Genomic DNA, 20,881 nt, shown 5'->3' on the forward strand with positions numbered 1-20,881 from the left:
TTCCCAACCTGCCCCTTTCCTATGTTTCTGGTTTTCTCATGTTTTCCTTTTTTCCATATACTTTATGATCCAGGACACTCACCTTCTTGCTGCCCCTTGCACATAACACTTCATCTCTTGACATTGTGTGATTTCCCTGACTGTGCCTCATGTCTGGAATGCACTCCCTCCTCACCTTTGTCTCTACACTTCCCTGGCTTCCTTAAAAATTCAGTTCAACTAACCTTGACATTATTTTCTATTTGCTCTTGCAAATATATGTACAGTTATTTGTCTTCTCCATTAGAATATGAACTTCTAAAGGGGAGAGACTGAATTCTACCTTTTCTTTGTACTGCAGGGCTAAGCACAGTGCCTGGTACCTAGTAAGAGCTGAATGCATGCTTATTGATTGACTAATAAGAGATGCTGAAATTTTATCACATTACATTATTTTTAAAAACTTTTTTTGTAAGACAACTGGGGTTAAGTGATTGATCAGGGTCACACAACTAATATGTGTTAAGTATTTGAGGCTGGATTTGAACTCAGGTACTTCTGACTTCAGGGTGGGTACTCCATCTAGCTGCCTCATATTGTATTTTTTTTTAAGTTAATCTCTCACAGTTGGGCTCAAAATAAGGATAGAATAAGGTCCTTATGTGAGAAAAAGAATTTTATTCTTTTGGGAAAAGGGTAGCATGATGTAATTTATATATTTGCATAAATTTATATATCACAACATTTATACAGGAGTTCTCCCCCACTTTTTTTTTTTTTGGTTTATAGTATTTAATGAATGAAATTGTTAAAATGTTAAAGAAATTGGTTTCCTAACTTTTTTTGTTTTTCAGAAGATTGTTCTCTTCTTCCCCCGCCCCCCATTTTTTAAATTAAAGTTTTTTATTACAAAACATATGCATGGATAATTTTTCAACATTGACCCTTGCAAATCCTTGTGTTTCAAATTTTCCCCTCCTCTTCTCCATCCCCTCTCCTTATATGGCAGGTAATCCAATACATGTTAAATTTGTTAAAATATATGTTGAATTCAATATATATATTTATATATTTATACAGTTATTTTGCTACACAATAAAAATCATATCAAGAAGGAAAAAAACCGAGAAAGAAAACAAAAAGCAATCAAACAACAGAAAGAGCGAAAATGCTATCTATACTCAGTTCCCACAGGCCTCTCTCTGGGTGTAGATAGTTCTCTTTATCCCAAGATTATTGGAACTGATCTGAATCTTCTCATTGTTGAAGAGAGCCACGTCCATCAGCATTGATCATCATATAATCTTGTGGCTGTGTACAATGATCTCCTGGTTCTGCTCGTTTCACTAAGCATCAGTTCATGTAAGTCTTCCTGGGCCTCTTTAAAATCATCCTGCTGATCACTTCTTATAAAACAATAATATTCCATAACTTTCATATAACATAACTTATTCACCCCTTCTCCAATTGATGGGCATCTACTCAGTTTCTTGCCACCCCACAAAGGCTGCCACAAACATTTTTGCATATGTTAGTCTCTTGACCCAGGAGTCCCTTTTAAGGACTCCCTAAAAGGAGTCCCTTTTAACAATGATAGTAGAATATTTGTGTACGTTTAAATTTGCAAAGTGCTTTACATATGTCAATTCCTTGAGTCTGGTTTATTCATTTTATTTATCAAAATAAGGCCTACAAAGTACTTTAATGTAATAATGATTAGAGATCAGAGTAGATAGAAAGCTGGGTTTTCAAGAAGGTTTCAGTTGGATTCTGTCTTTAACTTTTACTGGCAGTATGATCATAGACATATCACTTAACTTCTTTTATACTCAGTTTTCTGAGTCTATCTGTAAAATGGGGATATTAATAATATAACCTTCACAAAGTTGTTATGAGAATCAAGTGAGAAACATATGTAAAGTCCTCTGCAAACATTAAAGTATTATATGCTATTATTATTATTATAAACTTACAACTGTGCAAGGCAATTGCTATAGGTAATATTACTCCCACTGAATAGATAAACTGAGGTACAAAGTACTGAAGTAAGTCACATTGACAAGCTAGGTCAAAGGCAGAATTTGAAGCTAGGTCTTCCTAGCTTCTTCCTTCCACACTCCCCTCTAGCAAAGTGAGAATTAGCTTGGGATTAGGGGTATGACTTCTAGTTCTAATTCTTATGTCTTACTTACCATTCTGGGTTTCAGTTTGCCATAAAAGGAGATGATTGGATATGTTAGAGGTCCTTTCAGCACTAACATTCTATCATGAGTTAAAAATCACCCTGGAATATTACTTTCTTTTCTTTTTAATCCCTTTCTCTCCTTTTCGAATGACAAGAGGAATGGAATGAGAGTGGGGGTGATAGCAGAAGGGATTAAGGTGAGGGGAAGAAAAAGAGAATAATTTCAATCTCTTTCCCTCCTCCCTCACTTAAGTCCTGATAGCAATAACAGCATAAAGGGCATCTTTCACCCAGGTGAATAAAAGTTATGATATGCACATCAGTGAAAAACCATGAAAACATCCATGTATTTTAACACCCAAAGGATAAAGCTGTAAGTAGTAAATTTTCTTCACCATTTCTCTGGCTTATGGAGAGGAAATTGACAAATTGACTAGTAGTTCATGATGTCATATGCTGGGTAATAGGTTATAAGGACAGGTCAGACTATGGAAGCAAAAATCACCATGTAACACTTTTTCATTGAAAAACCTTCAAGGACCTTACAAACACCACCAGCTAGAAATATTTGGCAATTTCTGATTTCCTTGATATTTTCCTGGGGCCACCTTGACAGCATCTTCTTATCTATGGATTTCAGTATTCTGTCTCCCAGAGTATCCCAGAAGCAACTGTGGTTGCCTTGGCAACCTGATAGCATATGCTTGTTGCTCTTGGGCCGTATGTATACAGTGTGGTGAGTTGTGTTTTGGCTGTTTCTTTCTTTTCCCCAGTTGTCTGGTTTACTGTAAATCAGTCCTGTTTAGTTCCAGTGCTTGCCTTACAGAACTGTTTACTGGGACTGACAGAAATCTACCTGACCATAATTTTTGTTTCAAGGGACTTGAGAGAAGTACTCTCCAATGGTCATCATAAAACTAGACCCAAACAGGTGACATATATGAAGTACTTTGCAAATTTAAAAACACTTCCTATTATTAGAAGGGATTCCAATAGATAGGATAATAGATTTAAAGTTTTGAGCCTATTTCTCTTTTTATAGATGTGGAAACTGAGGCTTAATATCAGTAGGCATATGAATTGGAATTTAAATCTTTGACAATACATGGTCTCTTTGTTAACCATCTGTTTTTTCTCCACCAGTTCACATTTTTCTCCACGCCTTAGAAGATATTTCACAAGTTCCTAAAACAAAACAAAACAAAATTAAACTGAAAAAGCCATTGTCTGTTGGTCAACCCTCTAATACTGAACCTGTCTATACTGAGTCTAGCTGATCCTCAGAACAAAATAAGCAGTCTGTCACTAGAACTTGATTCAAAGCTTTTAAAATCTGGTGATACTAGCCTTCTGGTTGTTCCATGAACAAGATGTTCCATTTCTGGACTCGGGGTAATTTTTTCTGGATGTTTTCCATGCCTGGGATCTTCATCTCATCTGTCTCCTGACTTCAAGTTCCAACTAAAATCCCACTTTCTACTTAATCTAAATCCATCTTCTTTCTTCTCTTAATTATTTCCTATTTATCCTGTTTTGTAAATCTGTCCTGTTTAGTTAAGGTATTTAGCTTGCTTTGTATATATTTGTTGTCTTTCCCATTAGATTGTAAACTCCTTGAGAGCAGGGCTTGGCTTTTGCCTCATTTTATATCCTCAGTGTCTGGCATAAGCTATTTAATAAATGTTTATTGATCTGGTAGACCTACCAGTTTTGTGCTCCATTGGAACAATCTTCAAGAAACTTTAGTCACCTGTTATGTGATAAAGCATCAAAGAAGAATGCTAATGGGACAATACTGCCTTATTGAATAGGAAAATCTGCACACTCTTACCACTACTGGCACCATCTTATGATAGCAGCATCTGACAACCAAACCTCATTATTAGGCACCATGATTACGTGGCTAACATTTCCCACTAACGGACCCTCTTTAACAGTAATGTCAAAAGAAAATAGAAATAGGGAAAACTATGTAAGGATCCCTATAGGTCACATATTGACAGTTTTAGAATGTTGTGTTTTTATTTATTTAAAAATGTTTTTTTCTAATTTTATTTTAATCTGATTCAGACTATATTCCTGTGACTACAATGTATTCGCATTGTAGTCATGGGCCACATATTGAACACTTTTGCTCTGTAACATTGTTTCACTGAGCTCATACTATCATGGAACCAACATATGATGTTTGAGCATTCTTTATACTTTTCACAGTGACTTTACATACTGGTCTTTTCTGATTCTTTGAAACTATGAGATGATAAGTGATTTGTATAAAGTCACAGAATTAGTGAGTTGAGGAGTCAGGTCTAAAACCCACAAGTCCTGATTGTAAGTTCAATGTTCTTCTCACTATGGTTTGAGAAAATCCTCTCTGGAAGGAAGTTTCCATCTTCCTTCAGGATTCAACTCAAGCAACTTCTTTCTGAAACCTTTCCTATTCCTCCCAACCGCTACTGTTTTTCTAAACTACTTTGTATTTATTTTCTTTAAGGTAGCTAGCTAGGTGGTACAGTAGATAGAGCACTGGCCTGGGATTCAGTAGGACCTGAATTCAAATCCAGCTTCGGATAATTGCTATCTGTGTAACCCTGTGCAAGTTACTTGACTCTGCTCGCCTCAGTTTACTCATCTGTAAAATCCTGCAGAAGGGGGACTTCCAGCCAAGATGGTGGAGAGGAGGCCCACAGCTGTGTAAGCTCCGCGTTTTCTCTCAGAATCCATTTCATAACAAGCCTCTGAATCAATGCTTGACTGGAAAAAAACCCACAAATAGTTACCAAGAGAAGACATCCTTGAAATTCGCCAGGAAAGGTCTGTTTTTGCTCGAGAGCGGGGACGGTTTTAGATCGGGCGCCGGCTGAGGGCAGGCAGCGGCAGCGGAGCCTGGTAGGCAGCTCACAGCCAAGCAGACTGGAATGGGGTGGGGTGTGATCTCTGCCATCTCTAAGGGAGGAGCTTTGCTACAGGATTGGATACTTTGCCCTGGCAGCAAGTCAGTAGCCCAGCAGAGAAGCTAAAAACACCTGGGGGGAGGGGGGGTGAAGAATACAACCCCAAACAGCTGGAGTCTCTCGGGACCTGGTCACCCCTCCCCGACAGTGTCTCAGCACGCTCTCGGAGTCTCAGAGTGCAGGCGCAGCACAGCCATCGCTGTCCTGTTGGGGCTTTGCTGCTGGCCCCGCAGTCTGTAGAGGAAGCTCGGTAACACCACCCAGCCCCTCCCCCACAAAAAAGCAGATTCCATTTGGGTTTTTTTCTTTCTTTCTTTGCTAGTTTGCCTTTGATTCTTTTCTGACAAAATGAGCAAAAACTTGAAAAGTACCTTAATCACTGACAGCTTCTATATGGATAGAGAGCAGACACTAAATCCTGAGACTAAAAACAGACTGTTTCCAGATGAATCCCCGAAGGAGGATAACATTTGGTCCTCAGCGCAGATGAATCTCATAAAAGAAATTAAAAAGGCTCTCACAAGAAAGCTAGAAGAAAAATGGGAAAAGGAGAGGGAGGCTTGGCAAGAGAGTCTGGAGAAGTCATCCCACTCATTTAAAGACAGAGTGCATAAAGAAATCAAATCCTTGAAAAATAGGATTAGTGAACTGGAAACAGAAAATAGCTCTCTAAAAAACAAAATTGGCAAAATGGAAAAAAATTCCATACTACAAAACAACTCAATTGGACAATTAGAAAAAGATATAAAAAAAAAGTGAGTGAAGAAAATACTTCATTGAAAATCAGAATAGAACAAATGGAATTGAATGACTTGAGAAGACAAGAATCAATCAAGCAAAACCCAAAAAATCAAACAATGGAAAAAAATGTGAAATACCTTCTTGGGAAAACAATGGACCTGGAAAATAGATCTAGGAGAGACAATCTGAGAATTATTGGATTCCCAGAAAAATATGATGAAAAAAAGAGCCTGGACACTATTTTCCAGGAAATTATTAAAGAGAACTGCCCAGAAGTCATAGAAACAGAGGGTAAAATAGATATTGAAAGAATTCATCGATCACCTATCGAAAGGGATCCTAAAATCAAAACACCAAGAAATATAGTGGCCAAATGCCAGAACTATCAGATGAAGAAAAAAATACTGCAAGCGGCTAGAAAAACCCAATTCAAATATAGAGGAGCCACAATAAGGATTACCCAGGATCTAGCAGCATCCACACTAAAAGATAGAAGGGCCTGGGATATGATATTCTGAAAGGCTAAGGAACTCAGTATGCAACCAAAAATAACTTACCCAGCCAGAATGAGCATCTTTTTCCAGGGAAGAAAATGGTCATTCAACTAAATAAGTGAATTTCACCTATTTTTGATGAAAAAACCAGAACTTAACAAAAAGTTTGATCTACAAATATAGAACTCAAGAGAAACCTAAAAAGGTAAAAAGAAATCTTGGGAACTATATTTCTGCTATAAAGATGTATAAAGAATACATGTATACCTTGTTCTAGAAACTAGAGGTGAAAAGAAACTAGAGGTGGAAAGGACATTGTACCAGAAAAAGGGTAAAGTGGGTGTACTAAATCTCACAAAGAGGAAAAGGAAACCTATTATATCTGAGAGAAAGAATGGAAGGGGATGAATGTAGTGGGTATCTTATTGCCATCATAATTGGCTTTAAGAGAAAAATTTTAGACATACTCAATTTATGGTAAAACTTCTCCCACCTCATTGAAAAGTGAGAAGGGAAAAGTGAAAAGGGAAGGAATAAGCTAAGCAGAAGGGAATACGGGAACTGGGAGGGAAAGGAGTAAGCCAGAGGGAGGAACTCTAAGGCGGGGGGGGGGGGAATACTAAAAAGGGAGAGCTGTGAAAAGCAAGTGGTGCTCACAAGTTTAATACTGGGGAGGGGGGGTAAGGGGGAAAGAAGGGAGAAAAGCATAAACAGGGGTTAACAAGATGGCAAGTAATACAGGATTGGTCATTTTAATCATAAATGTGAATGGAGTAAACTCCCATAAAGAGGAAGTGGTTAGCAGAATGGATTAAAAGCCAGAATCCTAAAATATGTTGTTTACAGGAAACATATCTGAAGCAGGGAGATACATGCAGAGTAAAGGTGAAAGGCTGTAGCAAAATCTACTATGTGTTAAGTGAAGTAAAAAAAGCAGGGGTAGCCATCCTGATCTCAGATCAAGCAAAAGCAAAAATTGATCTAATTAAAAGAGATAAGGAAGGGCACTATATTTTGCTAACGGGTAACATAGATAATCAATAACCAAACTAACAAAAACCATATGATCATAAAAATAGATGCAGAAAAAGCATTTGATAAAATCCAACATCCATTCCTAATAAAAACACTTGAGAGTATAGGAATAAATGGACTTTTCCTTAAAATAGTCAGGAGCATATATTTAAAACCGTCAGTAAGCATCATATGCAATGGGGAAAAACTGGAATCTTTCCCAGTAAGATCTGGAGTGAAGCAAGGTTGCCCACTATCACCATTATTATTTAATATTGTATTAGAAACACTAGCTCTGCAATAAGAGTCGAGAAAGAGATTAAAGGAATTAGAGTAGGAAATGAGGAAACCAAACCATCACTCTTTGCAGATGATATGATGGTACATCTAGAGAACCCCGGAGATTCTACTAAAAAGCTATTAGAAATAATTCATAACTTTAGCAAAGTTTCAGGATACAAAATAAATCCCCATAAATCCTCAGCATTTTTATATATCACTAACAAAATCCAACAGCAAGAGAAACAAAGAGAAATTCCATTCAAAATAACTGTCGACAGCATAAAATATTTGGGAATCTCTCTACCAAAGGAAAATCAGGAATTAAATGAGCAAAATTACAAAAAACTTTCCACACAAATAAAGTCAGACTTAAATAAGAAAAATATTAAGTGCTCTTGGATAGGCCAAGCGAATATAACAAAGATAACAGTACTCCCTAAACTAATCTATTTATTTAGTGCTATACCAATCAGACTGCCAAGAAAATATTTTAATGATCTAGAAAAAAATAACAACAAAATTTATATGGAATAATAAAAGGTTGAGCATCTCAAGGGAATTAATGAAAAAAAATCAAACAAAGGTGGCCTAGCTGTACCTGATCTAAAACTATATTATAAAGCAGCAGTCACCAAAACCATTTGGTATTAGCTAAGAAATAGATTAGTTGATCAGTGGAATAGGTTAGGTTCACAAGATAGAATAGTTAATTATAGCAATCTAGTGTTTGACAAACCCAAAGATCCTAACTTTTGGGATAAGAATTCATTATTTGACAAAAACTGCTGGGATAACTGGAAATTAGTATGGCAGAAATTAGGCATGGATCCACACTTAACACCATATACCAAGATAAGATCAAAATGGGTCCATGATTTAGGTATAAAAAATGAGATTATAAATAAATTAGAGGAACATAGGATAGTTTATCTCTCAGACTTGTGGAGGAGAAAGAAATTTGTGACCAAAGATGAACTAGAAACCATTACTGATCACAAAATAGAAAAATTTTGATTACTTCAAATTAAAAGACTTTTGTACAAACAAAACTAATGCAAACAAGATTAGAAGGGAATCAGCAAACTGGGAAAACATCTTCACAGTTAAAGGTTCTGATAAAGACCTCACTTCCAAAATATATAGAGAATTGACTCTAATTTATAAGAAATCAAGCCATTCTCCAATTGATAAATGATCAAAGGATATGAACAGAAAATTTTCAGATGATGAAATTGAAACTATTACTACTCATATGAAAGTGTTCCAAATCACTATTGATCAGAGAAATGCAAATTAAGACAACTCTGAGATACCACTACACACCTGTCAGATTGGCTAAGATGACAGGAAAAAATAATGATGAATGTTGGAGGGGATGCAGGAAAACTGGGACACTGATGCATTGTTCGGTGGAATTGTGAACGAATCCAACCATTCTGGAGAGCAATCTGGAATTATGCCCCAAAAGTTATCAAACTGTGCATACCCTTTGATCCAGCAGTGCTACTACTGGGCTCATACCCCAAAAAGATACTAAAGAAGGGAAAGGGACCTATATGTGCCAAAATGTTTGTGGCAGCCCTGTTTGTAGTGCCCAGAAACTGGAAAATGAATGAATGGATGCCCATCAATTGGAGAATGGTTGGGTAAATTTTGGCATATGAATGTTATGGAATATTATTGTTCTGTAAGAAATGACTAGCAGGATGAATACAGAGAGGCTTGGAGAGACTTACATGAACTGATTCTAAGTAAATGAGCAGGACCAGGAGATCATTATATACTTCAACAACAATACTATATGAGGATGTATTCTGATGGAAGTGGATTTCGTTGACAAAGAGACCTAACTCAGTTTCAATTGATCAATGATGGACAGAAGCAGCTACGTCCAAAGAAAGAACACTGGGAAATGAATGCAAACTGTTTGCATTTTTGTTTTTCTTCCCAGTTTATTTTTACCTTCTGAATCCAATTCTTCCTGTGCAACAAGAGATCTGTTTGGTTCTGCACAGATATATTGTATCTAGGATATATTGCAACATATTTAACATGTAAAGGACTGCTTGCCATCTAGGGGAGGAGGTGGAGGGAGAGAGGGGAAAAATCGGAACAGAAGCGAGTGCAAAGAATAATGTTGTAAAAAATTACCCTGGCATGGGTTCTGTCAACAAAAAGTTATTATAAAAAATAAATTAAAAAATAATAAAATAAAATAAAATCTTGGTTGCCCTCTTAAAAAAAAAATCCTGCAGAAGGAAATGGGATGACCTCCAAACAAACAGATTTTCAGACTTCAGATCCAACTTTTTATCATGGCTGCCATCATTGGCTGCCATGTATGCTTCCATATGTGCTTTCTTATTTTTCTATTTAGAATATAAGCCTCTTGAGAGTAAGATTTGTTGAATCATTTGTATTTATATTCTCAACTCTTAAGACAATGTCAGACATATAAAAGGTGCTTACTAAATGTTCATTTGCTTGATTGAGTAATTGAGGAAGGGCAGGTTTATATAAAATGAGAATATTAACACATACCATAAAACTAGTTTTATATCCCACATTACCAAAGGAGATAACAAGTGTAAAATGCTTTATTACAGAATTAGAACTTTACATTTTTAAAGCCCCTTAAGGCTTATGAAACACTTCTGTATAACCTTGGAACTGACCTATCCATTATGCTTCTGACTTTTTATATAGCATATCTATATATCACTTAGCTTCCCTCTTTCCCTGGAACATCCTTGCTCTATTCCAGCCCCTTCCCCTTTTGCGGTCTTTCTGAGGAGCCTCTATTTTGGGTGCAGGACTTGCCTGGTCATGGCTTCATTCTCCTTCCAGTTGACTTCTCATCCTGTATCATCTCACCATAGTTATTGTTGTTTGTCCTTCATTCTCAACAAGGACTGTTACCTCATCGGGGAGGTGATGCCATGGCATGTAAGTGAATTGAATTTCAGTGAAGAAAAATTGTAAAAAAGTCACTACCCTCATTTTCCCCTCTGGAGTCATTTGGGTCCAGGGGCCAGATATAGATCAGGAAGACTGGAAATGGCCCTGGTTTCAGTGGGAGATCTTGGTCTTTTTAAGCTAAGGACTTAACAGGTCTTAGTTTGACTGAGGCGGCCACCTATTCAGGTAAATGCTTAAAAAGTACTTATTGCCTGACTTCTTGGATGGAATTTAAATACAAACAAATAAGAACATTAGCCAGAGAATTAGAGATACATGGGAAATGAGAGGGAGACACACACACAGAGACAAACAGACAGCAGACATCTTCCCTAGGTGCCTGACTCTATTCCAAAGAGTAACAGGTGACTCATTCCCAAGACCTAGGGATCATAGCCAGGATGAACTGGATTTACTGGAGACAGGCCTGCATGTTCATATAGTCTCCAGGAGAAATTATGTCAAGACTTGGAGGATAAGCAACCTAGATAATGGTACTCTGAGTCATATGATTGTATGGGTCTCTGAGGGCATAGGATCACTAAATGACCAAAGTTTTCTTGACTACTTAAATGTTTGGCTATAAGTCCTAAGCATTTTTTGTCTCCTCAGCAAAAACTTTCCTATATTCGATATCTTGTTAGCCTGATTGCTTGCATAGGAGTTGAGACTCTTTTCTCTGGAGAGCTAGACATAAGATGAATTCTGATATTCTCAAGGCAATCCCTAGGTAGGAAAGAAATCTTTAAGAGCGACCTTTGAAAGGTCACACAAAAAATGCACAAAAATATTCACAATATTACTTATTTATTTTCAATTTATTTTTGATTTAATAGTATTTTATTTTTCCAAACAAATGCAAAGATAGTTTTCAGCACTCACCACTGGAAAATCCCGTGTTCTAAATTACTCTCCCTTTCCCCATTCCCCAAAGACATCAAGCAATCCAATATAGGTTAAACATGTGCATTTCCTCTTAGCATATTTCCATTTTCATCATGCTATGCAAAAAACATCAGATCAAAAGGGGAAAAAAACATGAAAAAGAAAAACAAATAAACTATCAAAAAAGGTAAAAAAAAAAAAATAACAAACTTTGCTTTGATCCACATTCAGTATCCATAGTACTCTCACTGAATGTGGATGGTACTTTCTATCACATCTATTGGAATTGCCTTGAATCATTGTTGAAAAGAGCCCAAATTCAGCACAGTTGATTATCATATAACCTTGTTGTTACTTCATACAATATTCTCCTGGTTCTGCTCACTTCACTTAGCTTCAGTTCTTATAAGTCTTTCCAGGCTTTTCTGAAATCAGCCTGCTCATCATTTCTTATACATAGTAATATTCCATTACATTCATATACTATAATTTATTTCAGCTATATTATGTCCTGCACCCAGTTGGGTATCCACTCAGTTTCCAGTTCTTTGCCACTACAAAAAGGGCTGCTACAAACATTTTTTCACATGTGGGTACTTTTTCTTTTTTTATGATCTCTTTGGATACAGAACCAGTAGAGATACTGTTGAATCAAAAGGTATGCTTAGTTTGATAGTCCTTTAAGCACAATTCCAAATTGCTCTCAGAATGATTAGATCATTTCACAACTCCACCAACAATGCATCAGTAGCCCAATTTTCTCACATCCCCTCCAGCATTTATCATTATTTTTTTCCTTTCATCTTAGCTGCTCTGTGTGAAGTGAGTACCTCAGAGTTGACTTAATTTTCATTTCTCTAATCAATAGTGATTCAGAGCCTTTTTTCTAGAAATGGCCTTAATTTTTTATCTAAAATTGTCTGTTCATATTCTTTGACCATTTATCATTTGGGATATTTTTATATTCTTATAAATTTAAGTCAGTTCTACATTGCTGGTGGAACTATGAATAGATCCAGCCATTCTGGAAAGCAATTTAGAACTATGCTCAAAAAGTTATCAAACTGTGCATATCCTTTGATCTAGCAGTGTTACTACTGGGCTTATATCCCAAAGAGATCATAAAGAAGGGAAAAGGATCTGTATGTGCAAGAATGTTTGTGGCAGCCCTCTTTGTAGTGGCCAGAAACTGGAAACAGAATGTTCATTAATTGGAGAATGGCTGAATAAATTATGGTATATGAATGTTATGGAATATTATTGTTCTGTAAGAAATGACCAACAGGAGGATTTCAGAGAGGCTTGGAGAGACTTACATGAACTGATGCTGAGTGAAATGAGCAGGACCAGGAGATCATTATACAAGGCAACAACAAGATTATATGATGATCAATTCTGACAAATGTGGCTCTCTTCAACATTGAGATGATTCGGACCAGTTCCACATGTGCAGTGATGAAGAGAACCATCTACACCCAGAGAGAGAACCATAGGAACAGAGGGTGGAACACAGGATAGGATTCTCACTCTCTCTGTTATTTGCTTGCATTTTGTTTCCTTTTTCTCAGTTTTTCTTTTTCTTCCTCCTTAATCTTATTTTTCTTGCACGATGGCTTTGTGAATATATAAATACACATTGGATCTGGCATGTATTTTGGCATATTTGGCTTGTATTGGACTGCCTGCCGGGTTGGGGAGGGGATGGGGAAGAAGGGGAAAATTTGCGGCAGGGGGTTATGCAGGGATCAATGTTGTAAAAATTACCCATGCATATGCTTTGTGAATAAAAATCTTTAATTTAAAAAACAGAAAAAAATTTAAGTCAGTTCTCTCTATATTTTAGAAATGAGAACTTTATCAGAAACACTGACTGCAAAATTTTTTTTTCCTGCTTTCTGCTTCCCTTCTAATCTTGGCTGTATTGATTTTATTTGTACTAAAACTTTTAATTTAATATAGTTAAAATTATTCATTCTTCTTTGGCCATAAATTCCTTCCTTTTCCACAGATCTGAGAGGTAGACTATCCTTTGTTTTCCTAATTTGCTTATAGTAAATATCTAAATCATGAATCCATTTCAACCTTACTTTAGTATAATAAGGTGTTAGATGTTAATCAGTGCCTAGTGTCTGCCATACTATTTTCCAGTTTTCCCAGCAATTCTTTTTGTGAAATAGTGAGTTTTTATCTCAGAACATAGAGTTCTGGGGAATATCATGGATTACTATAATAACTGATTATTTTATCTTTGAATCTATTCCACTGATCCACCACTCTTATTTTTTAGCCAGTATCAAATGGATTTGATAACTGCTGCTTTATAATATAGTTTTAGGTCTGGTACAACTAAGCCACCTTCCTTTTCATTATTTTTCTTAATTCCCTTGAAAATCTTTTTTCACTTTCTTTTGTTTAGATGAATTTTGTCATTTTTTAACTCTATGAAGTAATTTCTTGGTATGGCACTTAATAAATAGATTGATTTAGGCAGAATTGTCATTTTTATTATATTACCTTGGTCTGTCCATGAGCAAATGATATTCTTCCATTTGCTTAAATCTAACTTTATTTTATGAAAAATGTTTTGTAATCATGTTTATGTAGTTCCTGGCTTTCTCTTTGCAGGTAGACTTCCAAATATTTTATATTATCTACAGTTATTTTTAAATGGAATTTCTCTTTCTCTCTCTTGCTGCTAGGCTTTGTTGGTAATAGAAATGCTGATGATTTAAATGGGTTTGTTTTATATCCTGCAACTTTGCTAAAGCTATTGTTTCATGTGGCCACAGTAGCACTTTTTAAAGGAAAAAATCAATGACCTTGGATATGAAGTGGGTATTCATCATTTTTCAAAAGGATCAAAGAAATTGTGGTATATAAATGCAATAGACTATTATTGCACCATAAGCAAAGGTGACTATAAGGAATTCAGAGAAATTTGGAAAGATTCATATGCAGACTAAGGTAGTACAAAATCAAACCCACTTCTGAAAGAAAAGAACAAACAATACATACATGCATATATATATATATATATATATATATATATAGACACACACATATATGTGTGTAAATATAAATATAAAATGACAAGCAACAAATAAAACAATCAATCTTAATTTCAGAGGACTAGACATGAAACATATATTCCTCTTAGTAAAGAGGGGGTGAACCACAGGTTCAGAATAGGGTCTACATTGTCAAATAGCCAATGTGTCAATTTGTTTTATTTAACTGGACTTCTTTAGGACAAGGGAGGTTGTTTTTTATTAAAGCTTTTTATTTACAAAACATATGCATGTAATTTTCAACACTGACTCTTGCAAAACCTTTTGTTCCAAATTTTCCCCGCCTTCCTCCCACCCCATCCTCTAGATGGCAGGTAGTCATGTTAAATATGTTAAATATATGTTAAATCCAATATATACACATAAATATGCAATTATTTTGCTGCACAAGAAAAATCAGATCAAGAAGGAAAAATAATCTGAGAAAGAAAACAAAATGCAAGCAAACAACAGAAAGAGTGAGAATGCTATGTTGTGGTCCATACTCAATTCCCACAGTCCTCTCTCTGGGTGTAGATGGCTCTCCTCATCACTGAAAAGTGGAACTGGTTTGAATGATCTCATTGTTGAAGACAGCTATGTCCATCAGAATTGATCATTGTATAGTCTTCTTGTTGCCATGTATAATGATTTCCTGGTTCTGCTCATTTCACTCAGCATCAGTTCATATAAGTCTCTTCAGGCCTCTCTGAAATCATCCTGTTGGTCATTTCTTATAGAACAATAATATACCATAGCATTCATATATCACAATTTATTCAGCCATTCTCCAATTGATGGCTATCCACTCAATTTCCAGTTTCTTGCCACTAGAAAAAGGGCTGCCACAAACATTTTTGCACATGTGGGTCCCTTTCCCATTTTAAAGATCTCTTTGGGATATGAATCCAGTAGAAACACTGCTAGGTAAAAGGGTATGCACAGTTTGATAACTTTTTGAGCATAGTTCCAAATTGCTTTCCAGAATGGTTAGATCCAGTCACAATTCCACCAACAATGCATCAATGTCCCAGTTTTCCCGCAAACCCTCCAACATTCATCATTATTTTTTCCTATCATTTTAGCCAATCTGACAGGTGTGTAATGGTATCTCAGAGTAGTCTTAATTTGCATTTCTCTGATCAATAATAATTTGGAGCATCTTTTCATATGACTAGAAATAGTTTCAATTTCTTTATCTGAAAATTGTTCATCTCCTTTGATCATTTATCAATTGGAGAATGGCTTAATTTCTTATAATTTTGAGTCAATTCTCTATTATAGAAATGAGGCCTTTATCAGAACCTTTGAATGAAAAAATGTTTTCCCAGTTTATTGCTTTGACAAGAGAGGTTTTTTGTTTTTTGTTTTTGTTTTTGGATTAGTGGGTTGTGAGAGACAGCTGGTATAGTGGATAGAACACTGGCTCTGGGGTCAGGAAGACTAAGCTCAGATACTTATTTGTTGTGTGAAGCTGAACAAAGTTATCTAATTTCTGTTCCTCATCTAAAAAAGGTGATAATAATAGCATCTATGGGGTTATTGCCAATGATTTTGGCTTTCCTCTTAGTAGTGGGTTTCAATGACTGGAAGAAAGCAAAAGACTGTCAACTTTGTGCAGCTCTGCCTTATTTTAATCCAATTCATAAGTAAGTTAAGACATCACCTTTGTGATGTGATTGGTCCTCTTTGATAATGAACAACAAATAACAAGAATACTTCCCGAGGTTGTTGTGAGGATAAAATGAAATATTTGTAAAGTGGTTTGCAAAACCTAAGGCACTACCTCCATATAAATCCTGTGTGTGTGTGTGTGTTTTTAAAAGACTGAACCTGGTTTATATGAATCCTGTATTTCAGTAATAGACCTTGCAACAATTGCATGTATTCTGAAGAATTCCCAATGTCTTTTTATAAAATCTTAGATCTTCCCAATTACAATAGGAAGAGATCATAAAGATCATCTCATCTCATTTTCTTTTCCTATATGAGGAAATTGGGACTCAGAGAGTTTAACTAACTTCCTCAAGTTCAAAAAATGATAAGGAATAGAGTTGGAATTAATCATTTTGCCCTATATATCTCGAGGAAGTAATGAGTATCAAATGAAATTTCAGGTGAAAGAAAATTTTTTTTTATACTTTTGAATGCTAAACACAGAATGGATGTTATGTTTGATGATTGTACACATATAACCTGTACCTAATTGTTTGCTGTTTGGAGGAGAGAGAAGGAAAGGGGGAGGGAGAAAAATTTGAAACACAAAGTCTTAACAAGATGAATGTTGACAACATCTTTAGATGTAATTAGAAAAAATAAAATTTTATTAGGTAAAATATGCATATATTGTACTTAATAAAAATAGATCTGGAGCTGAGAAGTATCTCAGAAGCCATTTTTTTCATTGTATAGCTGAAGGAAATGAGAACAAAGAAAGTTGTGTCTTTTTTTTAATAACTTTTTATTGATAGAACCCATGCCAGGATAATTTTTTTTAACAGCATTATCCCTTGCATTCACTTCTGTTCCGATTTTTCCCCTCCCTCCCTCCATCCCCTCCCCTAGATGGCAAGCAGTCCTTTACATGTTGAATAGGCTACAGTACATCCTAGATACAATATATGTGTGCAGAACTGAACAGTCTTCTTGTTGCACAGGGAGAATTGAATTCAGAAGGTAGAAATAACCTGGGAAGAAAAACAAAAATGCAAGCAGTTCATATTCATTTCCCAGTGTTCTTTCTTTGGGTGTAGCTGCTTCTGTCCATCCTTGATCAATTGAAACTGAATTAGCTCTCTTTATCGAAGCGATCCACTTCCATCAGAATACATCCTCAAACAGTATCGTTGTTGAGATATATAATGATCTCCTGGTTCTGCTCGTTTCACTTAGCATCAGTTCATGTAAGTCTCGCCAGTCCTCTCTGTATTCATCCTGCTGGTCATTTCTTACAGAACAATAATATTCCATAACATTCACATACCACAGTTTACTCAACCATTCTCCAATTGATGGGCATCCTTCCATTTTCCAGCTTCTAGCCACTACAAACAGGGCTGCCACAAACATTTTGGCACATACAGGTCCCTTTCCTTTCTTTGTATCTCTTTGGGGTATAAGCCCAGTAGAAACACTGCTGGATCAAAGGGTATGCACAGTTTGATAACTTTTTGAGCATAGTTCCAAATTGCTCTCCAGAATGGCTGGATGTGTTCACAATTCCACCAACAATGTATCAGTGTCCCTGTTTTCCCACATCCCTTCCAACATTCTGCATTATCTTTCCCTGTCATTCTAGCCAATCTGACAGGTGTGTAGTGGTATCTCAGAGTTGTCTTAATTTGCATTTCTCTGATTAATAATGATTTGGAACATATTTTCATATGTCTATAAATAGTTTCAATTTCTTCGTCTGAGAATTGTCTGTTCATATCCTTTGACCATTTATCAATTGGAGAATGGTTTGATTTCTTATAGATTAGAGTCAATTCTCTATATATTTTGGAAATGAGGCCTTTATCAGAACCTTGGACTGTAAAAATGTTTTCCCAGTTTATTGTTTCCCTTCTAATCTTGTTTGTATTTGTTTTGTTTGTACAAAAACTTTTCAATTTGATATAATCAAAATTTTCTATTTTGTGGTCAATAGTGATCTCTAGTTCTTCTTTGGTCATAAATTCCTCTCTCTTTCACAGGTCTGCGAGGTAAACTATCCTATGCTCTTCCAATTTATTTATAATCTCATTCTTTATGCCTAGGTCATGAACCCATTTTGATTTTATCTTGGTGTACGGTGTTAAGTGTGGGTCAATGCCTAGTAAGAAAGTTGTGTCTTGCTTAAAAGTCACACAAGCAATAAACATCAGAAGAATGATTTAAAATGCAGTTCTCTGACTCCAAAGCCAAGGTACTCTCCGCCATACTAAACACTGGAGGCCATAATATGATAATATTAATTTTTTAAAAAATAAATTAAGAGTACTCTGGGGATCTTTTTACCTAACAACAACAACAATATAATTATAACAATAACAAACACTTAAAAGTTGCCTAAAACAGACTTTTCTATATTTATTCCAGTGATCTGAAAGCAGCATCTTTTATTTGTCTCATTTTTTTCTTTTCTGCTGTATTAGGTAACTCCAGAGGTTTTCCTTGAATAAATTATTAGTTCAAGTTCGATAAAGAGAATATTTTGATATTCTGGTTTACTGCCAACTTAATAATTTGGTTCCTGTTTAAATTGTGCATTTGAGGAAGGAAAATTTTGGTTCACGATTCAGTTAAAGAATCAGCATTTTGGGAAGCCTAGCTCAGCAGACAAATTTAGTTTTTTCTGATTTTATAGTAAATTTCCCAGAGAAGCCACATGCATCATAGGCATGGAGTCCTTACATATGTTAGCTCACTGGGAAGGACTGGCATCTCTGGAAGTCCTCCATTGCTGGGCAAAGCTCCTGCTTCAGAAATGAGCTGTGGGTATACAGTGATTACAGTTCAGACATACAAAACTATAGCCAGTCGCCACAGTATGGGGATTCTTTTGACCTGAGGAGAATCCTGATGCCATCCTGGATTGATTTATTAAGAAAGAGAAGATACAAGAACAGGGATGAGAGAGAACACACACACATGTATATTTACATGTATATAGACACACAACCACACACACACATATAAACGCATACACACAAATCCCTCCCAGTCTTCCCAAGCCTATATCTTCTTGTTTGTCCCCTATTCCTCCTCCACCCCCACATATTCTCCCTCTTCTCCCAAGAAAAAAAAGGAGAGAAGAAATTGTACATTGTAAAAGAGCTATCATCCCCCTTGTGCCAGAAGACCTAAATAGCGCCCCTACAGGAGGATTGTCAGAAAGCTAATTCAATTAGTATCATTTGATTCATTAACCAGCAGAACTGGCTGTCACTCAGGATGGCCCTTCACAACAAATCAGCTTTTTGATCTACATAGGCTGACTCGGTTCACACACAGTGTGAGCATTCTGTGGGACCAGTCTCAAGTGGAGAAATATATTACTGCTGGAAACAGAGGGAAAAACCCATAAGTGATCCGGTACACGCGGACATAATGTCTATTTTAAACATCACTAACAATCCAGCGCTTAATTAGCAATTTGCTGCCCACCAGTATGCTGATGAATGACAAGCAAAGACCCTCAGCAGCTGTAATTATTTTGCTGATTTACAAGCCACTTTCCCCTCAGTGTTGGTTTCTCTGTGTGCGCGTGCATTCATGCATCATAGATTTCATTATTTTTAGAAGCTTGCTCTATGCATCTTTATGCTTTCATACTTCTAGCTTCCAGCAATTAGTGCTCTTGAATACTATCTATATACGTGTATGTGCACGTGTATGTGTGTATATCTTAACGAAGATGCATTTGCTACGATTTCCTTTGCTCACAAGGATTGGAAAACGAGATGTAGCATCTGAAATCCAAATCACAACATAGAGAGAGCCGGACCCTAAGATTTACTGAGAGCGACTCACTTTTTCTCTTGCTGCCAAATTCTTTCGGGGACCGTTCTAGTCTTGTAATATTTGGTTTTTCCTCAAGCAGCTTGTAGGAGTCAAGCCTCAGTCTTCTTTGTGTGTCTGACTACTTTTGAGCAGGATGTCTTACTGTTCGGAGGCTTTTATGCTCTCCTTTTGGGGGAGGGTGGGGTGGTTAGGGCACTAAGGAGTGCTCTCGTGTTAAATTAAGTCAATTAATAAATGGAGACATTAACCAATCAATTTTGTCAGCCCATCTCCCCGGCATTATGTATGGTTGGCTGTAATCACAAGATAAATGCAATGTGCTGATATATGGTAATGTTCAATAATACATTCTCCAGCAGGCTCAATTCATCAGGGAGTTTCTGGAGGGGAGGCATTTGTTATTGGCTGTCTCTGTACCTCAAGGATAACATTTCTGTCCTTTTGATTGGCCGACCCACTGCTGCAAGATTCTAACCGTCTTATTTTGATGATGAATATGAAGGCATGCTAAGCCGTGCCGGAGAGTAGTTTTTCCGAGGGCTGCACTCTTGCCAGCAAAGCTCAAGGACTGACAGTCTCCTTCGCTGTTTTCCTCTCTCAGCAGACCCCGCCACCCCTCAAAAAAGTTGTGATGCTTTTCTTCACACAGTGTTTTGGGGCTGTGTTAGATCTCATTCATCTCAGGTTTCAGCACTACAAGGCGAAGAGGGTCTTCTCCGCTGCCGGGCAACTTGTGTGCGTCGTAAACCCTACGCGTAACCTAAAGGTGAGCCGCTGTCTCGGTCTGAACCTCACCAGCTTGGGTTCGAGTGCATGGTTTTCCTGATATTTGTACGA

General features: G+C 36.5%; 1 protein-coding gene across 2 annotated transcripts in view; it reads left to right on the plus strand.

Annotated features, from left to right (window-relative positions):
• The first annotated feature begins 2,849 nt into the window (after nucleotides 1-2,849).
• Nucleotides 2,850-20,881, plus strand: part of SIAH3 (siah E3 ubiquitin protein ligase family member 3) — a 98,611-nt gene continuing 80,579 nt past the window's right edge. The window contains exon 1 of one of the 2 annotated variants that reach the window (XM_051983829.1): nucleotides 2,850-2,900. Coding sequence is in view for 1 of the 2 variants with exons in the window: in XM_051983827.1 (XP_051839787.1) it covers nucleotides 20,676-20,810 (135 nt within the window). In the remaining variant the exon portion in view is untranslated. Of the gene's footprint in view, nucleotides 2,901-20,482; nucleotides 20,811-20,881 lie in introns of those variants that run through there. The other variant, XM_051983827.1, reaches the window with a different exon arrangement.

The sequence above is a fragment of the Antechinus flavipes genome, chromosome 3, assembly GCF_016432865.1.
Source record: "Antechinus flavipes isolate AdamAnt ecotype Samford, QLD, Australia chromosome 3, AdamAnt_v2, whole genome shotgun sequence".
Lineage (NCBI taxonomy): Eukaryota > Metazoa > Chordata > Mammalia > Dasyuromorphia > Dasyuridae > Antechinus > Antechinus flavipes.